Source organism: Monodelphis domestica, chromosome 1 (assembly GCF_027887165.1).
Source record: "Monodelphis domestica isolate mMonDom1 chromosome 1, mMonDom1.pri, whole genome shotgun sequence".
Classification (NCBI taxonomy): Eukaryota; Metazoa; Chordata; class Mammalia; order Didelphimorphia; family Didelphidae; genus Monodelphis; species Monodelphis domestica.
Window position 1 is genome coordinate 737,919,449 of NC_077227.1, and position 13,851 is coordinate 737,933,299.

The following is a 13,851-nucleotide window of genomic DNA, read 5'->3' on the forward strand; positions in this document are numbered from 1 at the left end:
GATCCACTTGCTTTCCCCTTCTACATGCATCTCCTGCCCCGTCACTTCTGTTTTTATCACATAGGGAATGTCCCTTCCCCCATCGCCTTCTACTGAAATGACAGAACCAATTGATGTTCCGGGGCTATCATATGTCCTCCTTCCTTCATCATAACAACAGCTGAGTGCAGGGATTGTTTTGCTTTTATCTCTGTGTCTCCAGTGCCCAGAACCAGGCCTGGCACAGAGCTGCTTCACGAATGCTTGGCGGCCAATCCAGCGCAGTGCTCGGAGCTGGGGCGGCCCCATTTAAATCAGCCTCGGCCTCCTCCTCTGCCAGGCTGCCTTCCTTGATCTCTTCGCTCTTTCCTCCACCCACACACCCTTCAGGATGGAGAGTTCCTCCTCTCACCCTGTCCATCAGTAGTGTGTGCAGCCCCCATTCTGCCTGGCAATGAGCTCCCTGGGAAGGGGCAGCCTGGTGCCAGAAAGTGCTGGACTTGCAATCAGGAAGAGGGAAGACGCGATCTGGATGCTGGCTCTCAGCTTGCTATGTGAGCACAGGCAAACCCTCTAGCATTTCTGCCGTCTCATCGATCGCATGGGGCAATGTCACGGAGCCATCCAATGGGCCCGGCTGTCTACTAAGCATCTTCTGGAGCCTCCTAGCTTGGTGCGAGCATCGAGGAAGGGCAGACCGCTTCCTCCCTCAGCCTCGATGTCCTCATCTTCTCAGTGAGGGTTAGGAACCCTTCCATCCCGCAGTGGAGTCCTCCAGTTGTCGGGGCTTCCTTCCTAGTCTTCACAGAGGGTCCTGTCTAGGGATCCAGCCGTTGTTGGGATGGGCAGAGAGGCAGAGACAGGAGAGGCGGGCACATAAAGAACTGGCCTTGGCTGAGAGGGGGTCAGTCTACACGGGGAGAAGGTTCCCCAGATCAGTGAAATCATAGGTCCAGTCCTTGTAATAAGAGGAAAGGAGAACATCGGGATGGCCCAGTGGACAGAGTGCTGGGCCTGGAATCAGGAAGACTCATTTTCCTAAGTTAAATCCAGCCTCAGGTGCCACCTGATGGAGGTGTGACCCTGGGCAAGTCCCTTCACCCCATTTGTAAAATGAACCGAAGAAGGACATGGTAAGCTAAGGTTGGCCATTACAGGGATCCATTACAGGGATCACTTCATTGGATCCCCATGATCAAGAACCCCATGAGGGTGGGGCTCTACGTGCCCCCATTTCCCTGATGAGAAAATGAAGGCTGGAAGTGGTTCAGTGACTTACCCAGGGTCACACAGCTACTAAGGAGGGATCTGACCTCATGCTTTCCTGACCACCTTGGCGCCCCCCGTCCCGTCCCGACTCCCCTGAGCACACACTGCCTCCTTCCAGGAGAGCGGAAGCTCCCCCGCGCGAGGGCTCTTCTCTTTCTGGCTCCATATCTCCCGTGTGGAACAGAGCAGACAACTAGAAAGATGCTTTTTGCGGAGTTGAACTGCATCGTGAGGCTCGCGACGCACGAGGGAAGCGGGACGCCTCCTCGGACCCAGGCCTCTCCCGGCCTCGTTGCCAAGAGGCGCTGGGCAGGCGCGCACCGACGCTCCCCAGGCAGAGCCCGCCGCGAATCCACCTTGTCCCGCTCTCGTCACTCTGTTCATTAGTGGTTTCCATTCGGTGTAATTTGGCCGGCGCCTTTCGCACTGTGCAGTCGGCACCACAATCCCTTCCATATGGAAGCAGCCTCGCGGATGAGGACGAGCTATCGGGATCACTGCTCCGGAGCCGTGTTTGCCGAGAAGAAGGTGTTACACGCTACACTAAACATGACAGGAGCCGCCGACGACATCCCATCTGACGGATCCCGGGATTCTGGTCTCCTCCACGGAGCTGACGAGCAGGATCTCACGCAAGGCAGCCGGGGCCTCCTCCCTGCCCCGGGATTCTCCCATCAGCCTCTGCCTCAAGGATGCTCCCAGATGAGCCTCTGTTTGACCGCCGGGAGGGGGAGGATTGCTGGAAGAGGCTCCCACCCCCTGCCACCCCTCAGCCGTGCAGATCAGAGGATGGTGGACGGAGGGTGGGTGCGGCCACGAGGATTGGCATGCTCAAAGCCGGGCGCTTAGTGACTTTGGGGAAGTCACGTGGGGGCTCACAGATTCAGAACTGGGAAGGCCATAGAGTCCCGCTTTCTCATTTTACAGATGAGGAAACTGAGGCACATAGAGTTTCTGCGACTTGCCTAGCGAGTCAGGATGCAAACTCAGATCTTTCTGATTTTTCACTATGACACCTTGTTTCCTCTACATATTTCGAGCTGGAAGGGATCTTAAGGGTAAAGGCCAGCCTCCTTATTTAAAGATGAGGGAACTGAGGGGCAGAAAGGATGAGTGCTTTGCTCTCTGGGCCTCAGTTTCCCCCCATAAAATCAGGGCATTGGACCAACATTTAATCTATGTCTCCTTATGCCTGCCTAGGCCTATGATAGCGATCATTTTAGGGAGGGGGACGCAGAAGAATGACCAAGCGCTGGGTGGCAAGAAGTGCAAGAACCTACAGGCTCATCGACAATCACGGATCTAAGCCACTTTCTTCTCAGGAACTCAACGTCCCCTGTTTGGGTTCTTGGAGTGCCTGCTACGGGCCAGGCACTGCGCTGAGGGACAGGATGAAAGAAGAAGAACCCCCACATCGAGAGCTCCCATTCTGATGGCAGAGACAACGCCTCAGACACATCCGTGTGTCTGATCACATATGTGATCTGGGCAGGGTGGATGGAAGGTCCTCTGGGGGGGGAGGGCACCAGCCGTGTAGGGGGCCAGCAGTGCAGGGGGCCAGCAGTGTAGGGGGCCAGCAGTGCAGGGGGCCAGCAGTGTAGGGGGCCAGCAGTGCAGGGGGCCAGCAGTGTAGGGGGCCAGCAGTGCAGGGGGCCAGCAGTGCAGGGGACCCCCCCCCGCAGGTGTTATTTGAGCCGAGGGAGCCAGAAGGGAAAGAAGAGTTTGTGGGGGAAAGATGATGAGTTCTCTTTTAGACATACTGACTGGAGGGGCCTCTGGGATAGCCAGTTTGAGAAGTCCAAAAGGCGGTTGACGATGCAGGTCTCTCTCTCAGGAAAAAGACCAGGGACAGATGTATCGACCTGGGAATCATTTTCTTTTCTTTTTTTTTTAAACCCTCACCTTCCATCTTGGAGTCAATACTGTGTATTGGCTCCAAGGCAGAAGAGTGGTAAGGGCTAGGTAATGGGGGTTAAGTGACTTGCCCAGGGTCACACAGCTGGGAAGTGGCTGAGGCCAGGTTTGAACCCAGGTCCTCCCGTCTCTAGGGCTGGCTCTCCATCCACTGAGCTACCCAGCTGCTCCCCTGGGAATTGTTTTCATAGAAATGAGGATTGAAATGAAGGGAGGTGATGAGACCACCAAGTGAGAGAGAAATTAGGAGAGGGCCCAAGAGAGAGCACTAAAATGTTCATGGGAGTTAATGAGAAAGAAAGGTCAGACAGGCAGAAGAAGAGAATAGTGACAGCTAGGGGGAAAGAGCATTCCGGAGAAGAGGATGGTCAGCATTAGCAAAGACTACAGAAAAGTCAACAAGGATGAAGACAGGAACGATCACCATCGAAGGATTGCCTGGGGCAGGAAGGGCCCTTAGGAGAGGACAGTTTTAAGAGAAGGATGAGGTTGGAAGACAGAGTGAATAGAATGTTTAGAAGAGAGAGAGAAGAAAACGATGACACTAAATGTAAATGGTATTTCCAAGGAAATTAGCTGAAAAAAGGAAGGAGAGCTATAAGGCAATAGCAGGATGCTAGAATCTGGTGTTCAGGCACTTTAGTCATATGTCTTTGGCGTCTTTGTGACGCCACTTGGGCTTTTCTTGGCAAGTTTACTGGACTGATTTGTCATTTCCTTCTCTAGATCTTTATACCGATGAGGAAATGGAAGAAAATAGGATTAAATTATTTTTCCGAGGAAACACAGCTAGTAAGTGTCTGAGGCGAGACTTGACCTCAAGGCTTTCTGACTCCATGCCTAGCACTCTATCCACCGTGCCACTTAACTGCACAAGTACGATCTCGGAGGATCATGAAGTATGGGGGGATAAACAAGGAGAGGGTGAAGAAAAGACCGAGAGGAGGCGTGACAATGGGCCAATATGCCGAAGAGGATGGGATGGGAATCACTGATGCATTGAGGGGTTGGCCATGGTAAGGAGAACAGCCATTTCTTCAAGACTAGAGTGAAAGAGGGAATAGTGAGGAAAGACACCTGAGATAGGCTGAGCAAGAGGCCAGGAGAAGCTCCCAGGAAATGGTTTCCATTTTTTTTCGGTGAGAGAGGAGACAAAGGCTTCATCTGAGAGTAGTGGGAGTGAGCGCCGTGGGATGCCCGAGGAGAGATGGAATGTTGGGAGCCTTGAAGGACTGCCTGGGGGCAGGAAGGGCCCAGCTGGGATGACAGAGCACGCAGGGGATTTCTCCAGCTCTGCTCAGACACACATGAATAAGAGAAGAGGGAAGGAGGGCAGTGGTGGCCTGGCCTGATTGGGGATAAAACAAGGAGCAGAGGACGGCGTCTAATTGAACTGGATCGCCCGCGGCGTGGAGCAGGGAAGGAGAAGAGGGAATCAGGAATTTAGGGAATGTGGCTGGGGAAGAATGAAGGGGGGCGATGTAGGTGATGGTAGGGATGAAGAACAAGGTGGGGGCTGTCAGGCATCGCAGAGATGGACTAACAGAAGGGCATCATCAGATAAAGGCTCTTCCGAGTCGATAGACAATAGACGGTGGCGGGTGCTGACCAGATCTCTGACGTGGGGAGCTGGAAGAACAGAAAGCTGGGCTTTGAGGGAACATCGATGTGTGCTGCCGTCCCTGGCAGAACGGCAGGAACTGGGGGCGAGAGGGAGCCTCCGCGTTGAACTCCTCCGGGCAAGATGGACGAGGTGCCAATCGGCCAGTTGGCAAGTCACGGCTGTGGGGGTCTGGCTGGATCACAGAATGAACTGAGAGGAGGAGAAGGGGCTGCACGACAGCCGGAGACGAAGAATCTTTAGGCATGGCTGACTGCCTCGGCCTCTCCTTGACCGTTGGCTGGATGGAAACGAGGGACTCTCCCATCAGCTCTCTCTGCAGCCAGCCTTCATCCGCCTCAAAATCTCCTCTTCGGTGTCTCTGGCCACCAGGAGTACTAACAAGGGGTGGGGAGAGGTTATGGGGCGGGCGGAGAAAGGCCCGATGCCGCTTCCCAAGGCCTGAGCACCAGGGCCATCCTGGACGCTAGAAGGAGGTGGCTGGGCTTCCTCACCTGTGAGGTCACTCCTCCGCTCCAGAAGCTCCAATGCCTCCCTATCCCCTCTTCTCCGTTTGGCATCTTCACGTCTTTCACAATATGGCCCCACCATCTCCTTGTGCCTGGAATTCTCTTCCTCCTCATTCCTGCCTCTTGGAACTCCAGCTCCCTGCAAGGCTCAGCCCAATTACCACCTCCTACAAGAAGCCTTTCTGGATTTCTCCTGTCAGCGCTTCCTGCACTCCCAATGATTTTATATTTACTTTTAAATTTTACTTCTAAATGTATATACACGTTGTGTCCTCCATTCCCTGAGAGCAAGCAAGGCTGAATTTGAAGTCAGAAAGCCCTGGCTCTAATCCTGCCTCTGACAGTATTACCTTGGGTGAGTCACTTGGTGAAGGCGGATGAGATGACTCCCAAGGTGCTGGTGTTGCCTTGGTGTCCCAGCCCCCAGGGGTGCCTAGGGCAGAGGAGGCATCCTTGTGGAACTGAGCTGAACTGAACCGAATGGCTAGACTTGCCCCTTCCTCCTTTCCCAGTGTGGTTCAACGGAAGGGATGGGGATGGGGGATCTCAACTGTGAAGGGAGAGATCCCACCCGGGATGCCCACAATCATGGGTTTGGGCCGACTCTCCCGGGCCTCGGTTTCCTTTTCTGTAAAAGAGGGCTGCAGACCATGTAGCACGGTGACCCGGGGTGGTCCGGGGAGCTCCGAGGTTGCTTCCAGCATGGTGCTTGGCTGTATGAGGGAGGCAACGGGGCCCTCCGCTGCCCGCTCGGCTAACAGGTGCTCCAGCCCGGCCCGCTCTGGGCAGAGGGACCGGTGGGGGCGGGGGCGGCACGGCGTGCAGTGGGGAGACGCCGCTTCTCTCGGAACAGCCGAGAAGGCAGGCCCAGAGAGTTAAAACCCACAGCAGGAGGAGGGGAGAGATGCCAGGAGAGCTGGAAAACATGGCATGAGAGAAGAGAAAGGCAGCTGGGCGAGTTAAACTATGCAGATGGAGATGGGAGACGGGCAGCGCTGGGGAGGGAAGCCAGCCCTGGCTCCTGGGCCCGGGAAACTGCCTTCAGAACCCGTCCTGGACACGGAGGATGAAGGCCGGGCCCAGGGGACCACCCGGCCCCATCCCTGGCCCGGGGCGAAGCCGGCAGGCATACGGGAAGAGGAGGGCCCTCTTCCTGTGGTCTGAATGGAGCTGCCCAAGCCCCAGGGACCAGGAAGCCGAGGCGGGCCACCCTCCGGGGTCTGCCCACCCTTCCCGAGCACAGAGGAGGCCCCAAAGCTGGAGAAAGACCAAGGCGGAGGCCCACTCTTAAGGACCTGGGGAGAATCCTCACTTGGAGTCTGGGGACTTGGGTTCAAATCTGCGCCCTGCATCTCGCTCTCTAAGGGAGATGATCCATCTATGACTATCAAGTGACTGCGCTGAAAGCGCAGCTGATTTGGGATAAACCAGAAAAGACTTGAGATCACCAAGTCCAGCCCTTTGTTTCATAGAGGAGGAAACCAAGGCTCAGGGCGGAATACCTCTGGGTATTCCTATACGAGTCACTGGAAGCCGACCTGGGGTTGGATTCTCAGTAAAATGTTCTTTATACCCCTCAGAGGCAGCTAGGTGGCCCAGGGCGTAGTGCTGGACCGAGTTAGGGAGGTCTGAGTTCAAATCCTGACTTTGACTCTTACTCGCTGTGGGACCCTCATTTCTCCTCTTGCTCTGGTGCTCTGGGCTTTCTTAGACTGACTTGCCCATCATGCCCCTAGGTCGGGTACCTCCTCCTCCTCCTCCTCCTCCTCCTCCTCCTCCTCCTCCTCGCTTTGCAGCTTCCTGCCCCCATTAGATCACAAGCTCCTTGAGGGCAGGGGCTCTTTCTTTTCTTATAATTATCCATTGCTTGTGGACTGACCACCTGCCACCTGAGGCCAGAAGATAAGGATCCTCTTACGTATGGTACGGACGATGGCTACAGTCCTCCCATTCCGTCTTGGAATCAGCCTCCCCCAAAGAATGCTTTCTCCATGCACCCAGGTCCCCCCTTCTTCTGAGAACTTCCAGCGATTCCCTGTCACCCACAATTCACTTCAGTTATTTTTAGGCTGGTCTATAAGGCCTCCCCCTCCTGCTCCCCTACACATGCCCCTTCTCCTCCCATTGCGTTGGCTTGATCGCTTGTCTCTTATACATTGACTTCATCCCCAATTCTATTCCTTGTCTTTCCTCACCAAAGGACATGATGCATCCTTCCTCCCCGACAAAATAGAACATAAGCTCCTTGAGGGCAGGAGCTGGTTTTGCTTTCCCCAGTTCCTGGCTTGTGGACATAGTTGTAGACATTTTGGTCAATGTTTGAGGAAGGGTGTTCTCCATGCCAGGAATCCTGCACTAAATCTTGGGGATCCAAAGAAAGGCAAAACCAGGCTCCATCGTCAAGGAAGGAGCTCCAACCTCGATCCCTTCCTTTTTCTTTCTTCTTCTGGTCTTAAATGCTGACTTCACTAGTTTGAGGAACTCTCAGTGAGGAAACTTCCCTCCACTATTGGAGGCCAGAACCTTTTTCTGCAATTTCTAGACTTAAATGAGTTGCCTGAGCGATTGGGGGAATCAAATGACTTGCACAGAGTCACACAGACAATAGAAGTGAGACTCAAACTGACCCTGAGGCCAGCTCTGTCCTTTCCTTCCTTTCTTCCTCCCTTTATCCGACACACGACTGCCCTGTCCCCCTCCCACCTGGGCTTCTCCAGACTCACTTTTCTAGCATGGACATGATGATTGGAGGTAGAACCAGGATGGGCATGGGGAGAACCACTCGTGTCAGGGCCGTCTCCATCAGCGCCTGTGGAGCCAAATGAAAGGGTTAGGTGAGGTTGCCTGTCTGAGTCAGGGGCCCAGGGTAGCCCTTCCACACCAAACCTCCCTTCCTTCATCACCCCTACAAATCATCCATCATCGCTAATTTGGATCTGCTTAGGGTAGCTGGCAGTCTAGAGGATCACCATACGAACAAGGTATATACATTTCTGGGCTCAGTTTTCTCATCTGCAAAATGTAATAATAACCTTAAAACTGCCTAAATTTAAAGCCAATGTCATCATGAGGAACTATTGTCATGGGGAAAAGGTTGTGGTGGAAGGGTGAGGATCACCTGGAATAGCTATGTGGAGAAAGTACTTTCAATGTGTCTAAATTTTTGGTACTCTGGAACAAAGTTCCAGTTATCCTACCCTGGTTATGGTTCTGTTTAAAATTGAAGAGATGGGGTAGCTGGTTGACACAGTGGATAGAGAGCCAGGCCTAGAGACTGAAGGTCTTGGGTTCAAATATGGTACTTCCTTAGCTGTATGACCCTGGGCAACTCACTTAACCCCAATTCCTTGGGCCCATGGTGACAAACCCAAGGCACACATGCCAGAGGAGGCCCTCAGAGCCCTCTCTGTAGGCATGCGTGCCATAGCCCCAGCACAGAGTTCTCCAGAGTTTGTTACCAGAAAGCTGGAGGGATGCAGGGCAATTCTGTCCCCTCCCCCTCTTAACCCCCCCCTCCCTTAAAAGGTTCACCACCATTGGCTTAAGTCTTACTACTCTTCTGCCTTGGAACCAATATTTAGTATTGATTCTAAGAGGGAAGGAAAGGATTTTATTTTTTTTTTAAATTAGAGCTAGAGGCTCCTATTTATGTGTGTCTGTAGATCTGGCTTTGAGTCAAGTCAGCAACCATTTATTAAGTGTTTACTATATACCAGGTACTGTGCTAAGTGCTGGAGTTACAAAGAAGCAAAAAACAGCCCCCAAACTCAACAGGCCTTGCCCTTAAGGAATCCAGCCTAATGGGGGAGGCAATAGGCAAACGCTAGGCTATGTACAAACAAAATCGAGGCAGGCTAAATTGGAGTTAATCTTAGAGGGAAGGAAGGCACTCAAGGCGAAGTTAACATTATGCATGGAATCCATTAGAAAGTGGTTCTTTTGCACACAACCCCCCCCCCCAATCCACCCCCTACTGGCCCCCCAGCACACACACTCTTCCTGCACACATTTTTTAAAGAGCAGATTCAAATCAGCTGGAACAATGCTTTGGAATGGAAATACATTAGTAGCAGACACCCAAATTCCTCGACTGCAGACTCCCGCCAGGGACGTTTAGCAAGTGTGGAAGCCAGTGTAGACACCTTAATTAACCCTTCTGAGCCAGCGCTGGGAGTTTGAGGGGATGTGTATGCATGTGTGCATGCTGGGTTAGGGGGTGGGGAATGGCCCCCTCCTTCTCCCCATGACAAGCTGCTTGAGATCCAGAGAAAGAGCGAGGACAGAGACCGAGGAGACAAGGACGCTGCTGTCACACCGCCAGGGGGTGGAGGGAGGGGGGAAATGAGCATATGGCAGAGTTTAGATGCTTAAAAGAAAAAAAAGAAAGAAGCAAAAAGCAGGTGTTGGAGGGAATAGGGGAAAAAAAAACAGCTGGGGCTTGTTTGGCAAGGTGAGGGGGATGGAGTGACTTGGGGAGAGGAGAGAGAAACAAAGTCTCCTGCTGGCCTTCTGGGGATCCCCACGGGTTAGGTCAAGGCCCTTTCTGAAGTGGGAGCACTGAGCTTTTTAATGAAGGTGCAGGTACTAGACCTTAAGACAGCCAACCTCCCACAATGCATCCCAATTCCCCCCATGTGACCTTTGGAGGACCTGCTGAGTTCTCATGTTGACCTCATCTCTCTGGGGCTGCCTTTTGGGGCCACTGAACCTCCTCCAGAGACATTTGCATTCTTCAGCAGCTCTAGCTACACTACCCTGCTCAGCAGACTCAAGCAGGCTAATTGGTTTAACCCCAGCCTGGCTTCTGTAGTAGCTCACAGGCCCCTCTCTGGGAAGACAGGCTCAGCCACAGAAAGACACTTGGGGCCAAACCATCTTTTACTGCATTCTCAAAGTGTCTTTTGGGATCAATCCTGTGCTCACTGTCCCCAGGTAGCTGCCAAAAAAAGGAGACAAGAAAGGAGCTGCTATTGGGAATACCCCATGGTGTAGTGGCAAGACCATTTATTAATTAATTCTGCCATCAGGATATCTGGGTTCAAATCTCAGCTACTCACAGGACTTTGGCTAAGTCCTTCCATTGCTCTGGGCCTCAGTTTCTTCATCTGTACAATGAGGGGATTCAAAAGCTCAGAGTTGGGAGAGACCCTAGAAGTTACTGAGCCCAACCCTCTCCTTTACAGATAAGGAAATGAAGGCACCTAGGGTAAGTGACTTGCTTAAGGTCACTTAATATCTAAGATAGAGCTGAACTCAGGTCTTTCTGACTCCAAGTCTAGTGATTTATCCACAATACCACATTGCCTCTAGTAGGATAAGATGGCCTGGAAAGTCCCCTAGTTCTCATATCTTCAGTATCATTATACATTCTTTTGCATAGGCATAGGAGCTGGAGGGCAGTGATCTCTTAATGGCCAAACTCCAGCAGTTTTTTTCTCAATTCTTCTCCTCCCCCTCCCATCTGGATATTCTTTCTTCCTTTGGTTTGAATGATGCCCCTGTTCTGATTCTCTTCCTATCTGAATTACCCATTTGGGTCCTTTGGCTGGGCTATTAGGCATGCCCTGCCCTCCTAGTGTGGCTGTCTCCCAGGATTCCATCTTTTCACTTCTAAGGTAAAATGTAACCTCCTCTGTTTGGCCTTTAAAGTCTTTCACTACTGGGTTCCATTGGCTTTGGCAACTTCCTTTTCCTGGTGCAGCCACACTGGCCTTTTCTCTATTCCACACCTATGATCCTCCATCTTCTGTCTCCATGTCTTTAAAGAGGCTGTGTCCAGTGCCTAGAGTGTGCTCCCTCCTCACCCTTTCCTCACAGAATCTCTCTCACTTTCTTCAAGATTCCACTCCACTATTATCTTCTACATGAAGCCTTCCCTGATCTCCCCTACCCTACCTGTTAGTGCCATCTCTTCCTGTTTAGTTGGTTCTTTCCTACCTTTATCTATTTTGTATTTATGTGGTTTTTGCTAATACCTGGATGTCATTTAAAAGAGTGTAAGTTTCTCATTCCTCAATTGATAAATGGTCAAAGGATATGAACAAGCAGTTCTCAGATGAAGAAATTAAAACTATCTATAGTCATATGAAAAAATGCCCCAAATCACTATTAATAAGAGAAATTCAAATTGAAACAACTCTCAGATACCACCTCATACCTAGAAGATTAGTTAATATGACCAAAAGGAAAATGATAAATGTTGGAGAGGATGTGGGAAAATTAGGACACTAATACATTATTGGTGGAATGGTGAACTGATATAGCCATTCTAGAGAGGCAAATGGAACCATGCCTGAAGGGCCATAAAGCTATGCATACTTTTTGAGTCAGCAATATCACTACTGGACTCAAAAAGTATGTCCCAAAGAGATCAGAGATAGAGAGAAAAGAGCTATTTATATAAAAATTGTAGCAGCTCTTTTTGTAGTGACAAAGAATTGGAAACTGAGATGGTGTCCATAAATTGGTTGTAATGGATTACTATTGTTCAATAAGAAATGGCAAACAGGATAACTTCAGAAAAATCTGTAAAGACTTACATGAACTGATGCAAGCAAAGTGAACAGAACCAGTAGAACAGTGTATATGGCTATAGAAATACTGTTCAGTGATCAACTGTGAAGGACTAAACTACTATCAGCAAAACAAGGTTCCAAGATAACCCCAAGAAACTCGTGATTAAAACAAACAAAAACAAAATATACCCACCCACAGCCAAAGAAAGGTTAGAATCTGATTGCAAACCAAAGCATGCCATTTTTCACTTTATTTCCTTCAGGAGTTTTTGTTATATGTGTGATCTGTATCTTCAGTCACAACATGGGGAATATGGAAATATGTATTGCATGAAAACAAAACAGACTATTTACCACTTTGGGGAGGCAGGGTGGAAGGGAGGGAGAGGACCTGAATCACAAAATGTCAGAAAACATTTGTCAAAAATTGTGTCCACCTGTAATTGAAGAAAAATTTTTACATTAAAAAAAGAATATGGGGAGCAGCTGGGTAGCTCAGTGGATTGAGAGCCAGGCCTAGAGATGGGAGGTCCTAGGTTCAAATCTGGCCTCAGACACTTCCCAACTGTGTGACCCTGGGCAAGTCACTTGACCCCCATTGCCTAGCCCTTAACCACTCTTCTGCCTTGGAGCCAATACACAGTATTGACTCCAAGATGGAAGGTAAGGGTTTAAAAAAAAAAAAGAATATGGGGCAGCTGGGTGGCTCAGTGAATGGAGAGCCAGGCCTAGAGATGGGAGGTCCTGGGTTCAAATCTGGCCTCAGACACTTCCTAGCTGTGGGACCCTGGATAAGTCACTTAAGTCCCATTACCTAGCTTTAACCGCTCTTCTGCCTTGGAGCCAATCTACAACATTGATTCTAAGACAGAAAGTGAGGGATTAAAAAAAAAAGTGCTTCCTGAGGGCAGAATGGCAAGGATTACGCCATTGTTATCACTGTATCCTCAGCACTTTGGCATGGTACCCAGCACATAATGAAAAGTGCTTAATAAAGGCTTGTTGATGGACGGATTGTCCTGGGTTCTCTCCGGTCTCTTGTTGTTTCTCAGTCGTAGCCATGAATGCAGCTATCATCTCTCTGCACTGGTCTTCCGGCCTGAAATTCCTTCCTAAATGAGTCTAGTTCCATGTCATCCATCATCTGCTGGGCATCTCTGCTTGGCCGTCCCATCAGCATCTCAAACACATGTCCAAAATGGCGTCCATCCTTCTCCCCCAACCCCTAACCTGCTTCTCTGCCAAATGTCTCTATTTCCATCGAGGCACCAGCATCCTCCCAGTCATCCAAGCTCAACACTTTCCACACCTTCCCCACTTATGTCTAATCAGCTGTCAAGCCTTGTGGGTCCTACTTGCTTCTTTCAATTCACGTGAAGACAACCTGGTCCAGACTGGAACTATGGCCATTGTCTCCTCATTGGTCTCCCCACTTCCAGCTAGGTGGTGCAGTGCATAGAATGCTTGGTCTGGAGTCAGGAAGACTCACTGTCATGAGTTGGAATCTGGTCTTCGACACTTCCTAGCTGTGTGACACTGGGCAAGTCACTTTACCCTGTTGGCCTCAGTTTCCTCATCTGTAAAATGAGCTGGAGAAGGAAAAGGCAAACCACTCCAGTATCTTTGCCAAGAAAACCCCAAATGGGGTCACAGAAATCCAGCCATAACTGAAAAATGACTGAGTCATAGCATTTCTAGTCTATCCCAATCCAGCCTCTGCATGGATACCCAAATTCATCCCCCCCTACTTTTTTCAAACCTCTATTTTGTGTCATAGTAATAATTCTAAGACAGAAGAGCTGGGTAAATGGGGTTAAGTGACTTGTCCAGGGTCACACGGCTAGGAAGTATTAGGCTAGAGGATACACTTGAACCAGCCACCCTCCCAACTCCAGGTCTGATGCTCTATTCACAGAGCCACCTAACTGCCACCCCCCAAATCACTTTCTAAGATGCATTTTGTCCTGTTACTTTCTCTTCCTGGCTCCCCATTGCCTGCAGGATAAAATACAACTTCCTCCATCTGAGATTTAAGGGCCCTCAC

General features: G+C 50.7%; 1 protein-coding gene across 5 annotated transcripts in view; it reads right to left on the minus strand.

Moving 5' to 3' along the window:
* The window catches only part of SFXN5 (sideroflexin 5), a 189,490-nt gene that overhangs the window by 48,635 nt on the left and 127,004 nt on the right, over positions 1–13,851 (minus strand). For all 5 annotated transcript variants that reach the window (XM_056814076.1, XM_056814085.1, XM_056814089.1 and 2 more), the window contains one exon: positions 8,016–8,101. In XM_056814076.1, the coding sequence (XP_056670054.1) occupies positions 8,016–8,101 (86 nt within the window). The remainder of the gene's footprint in view (positions 1–8,015; positions 8,102–13,851) is intronic.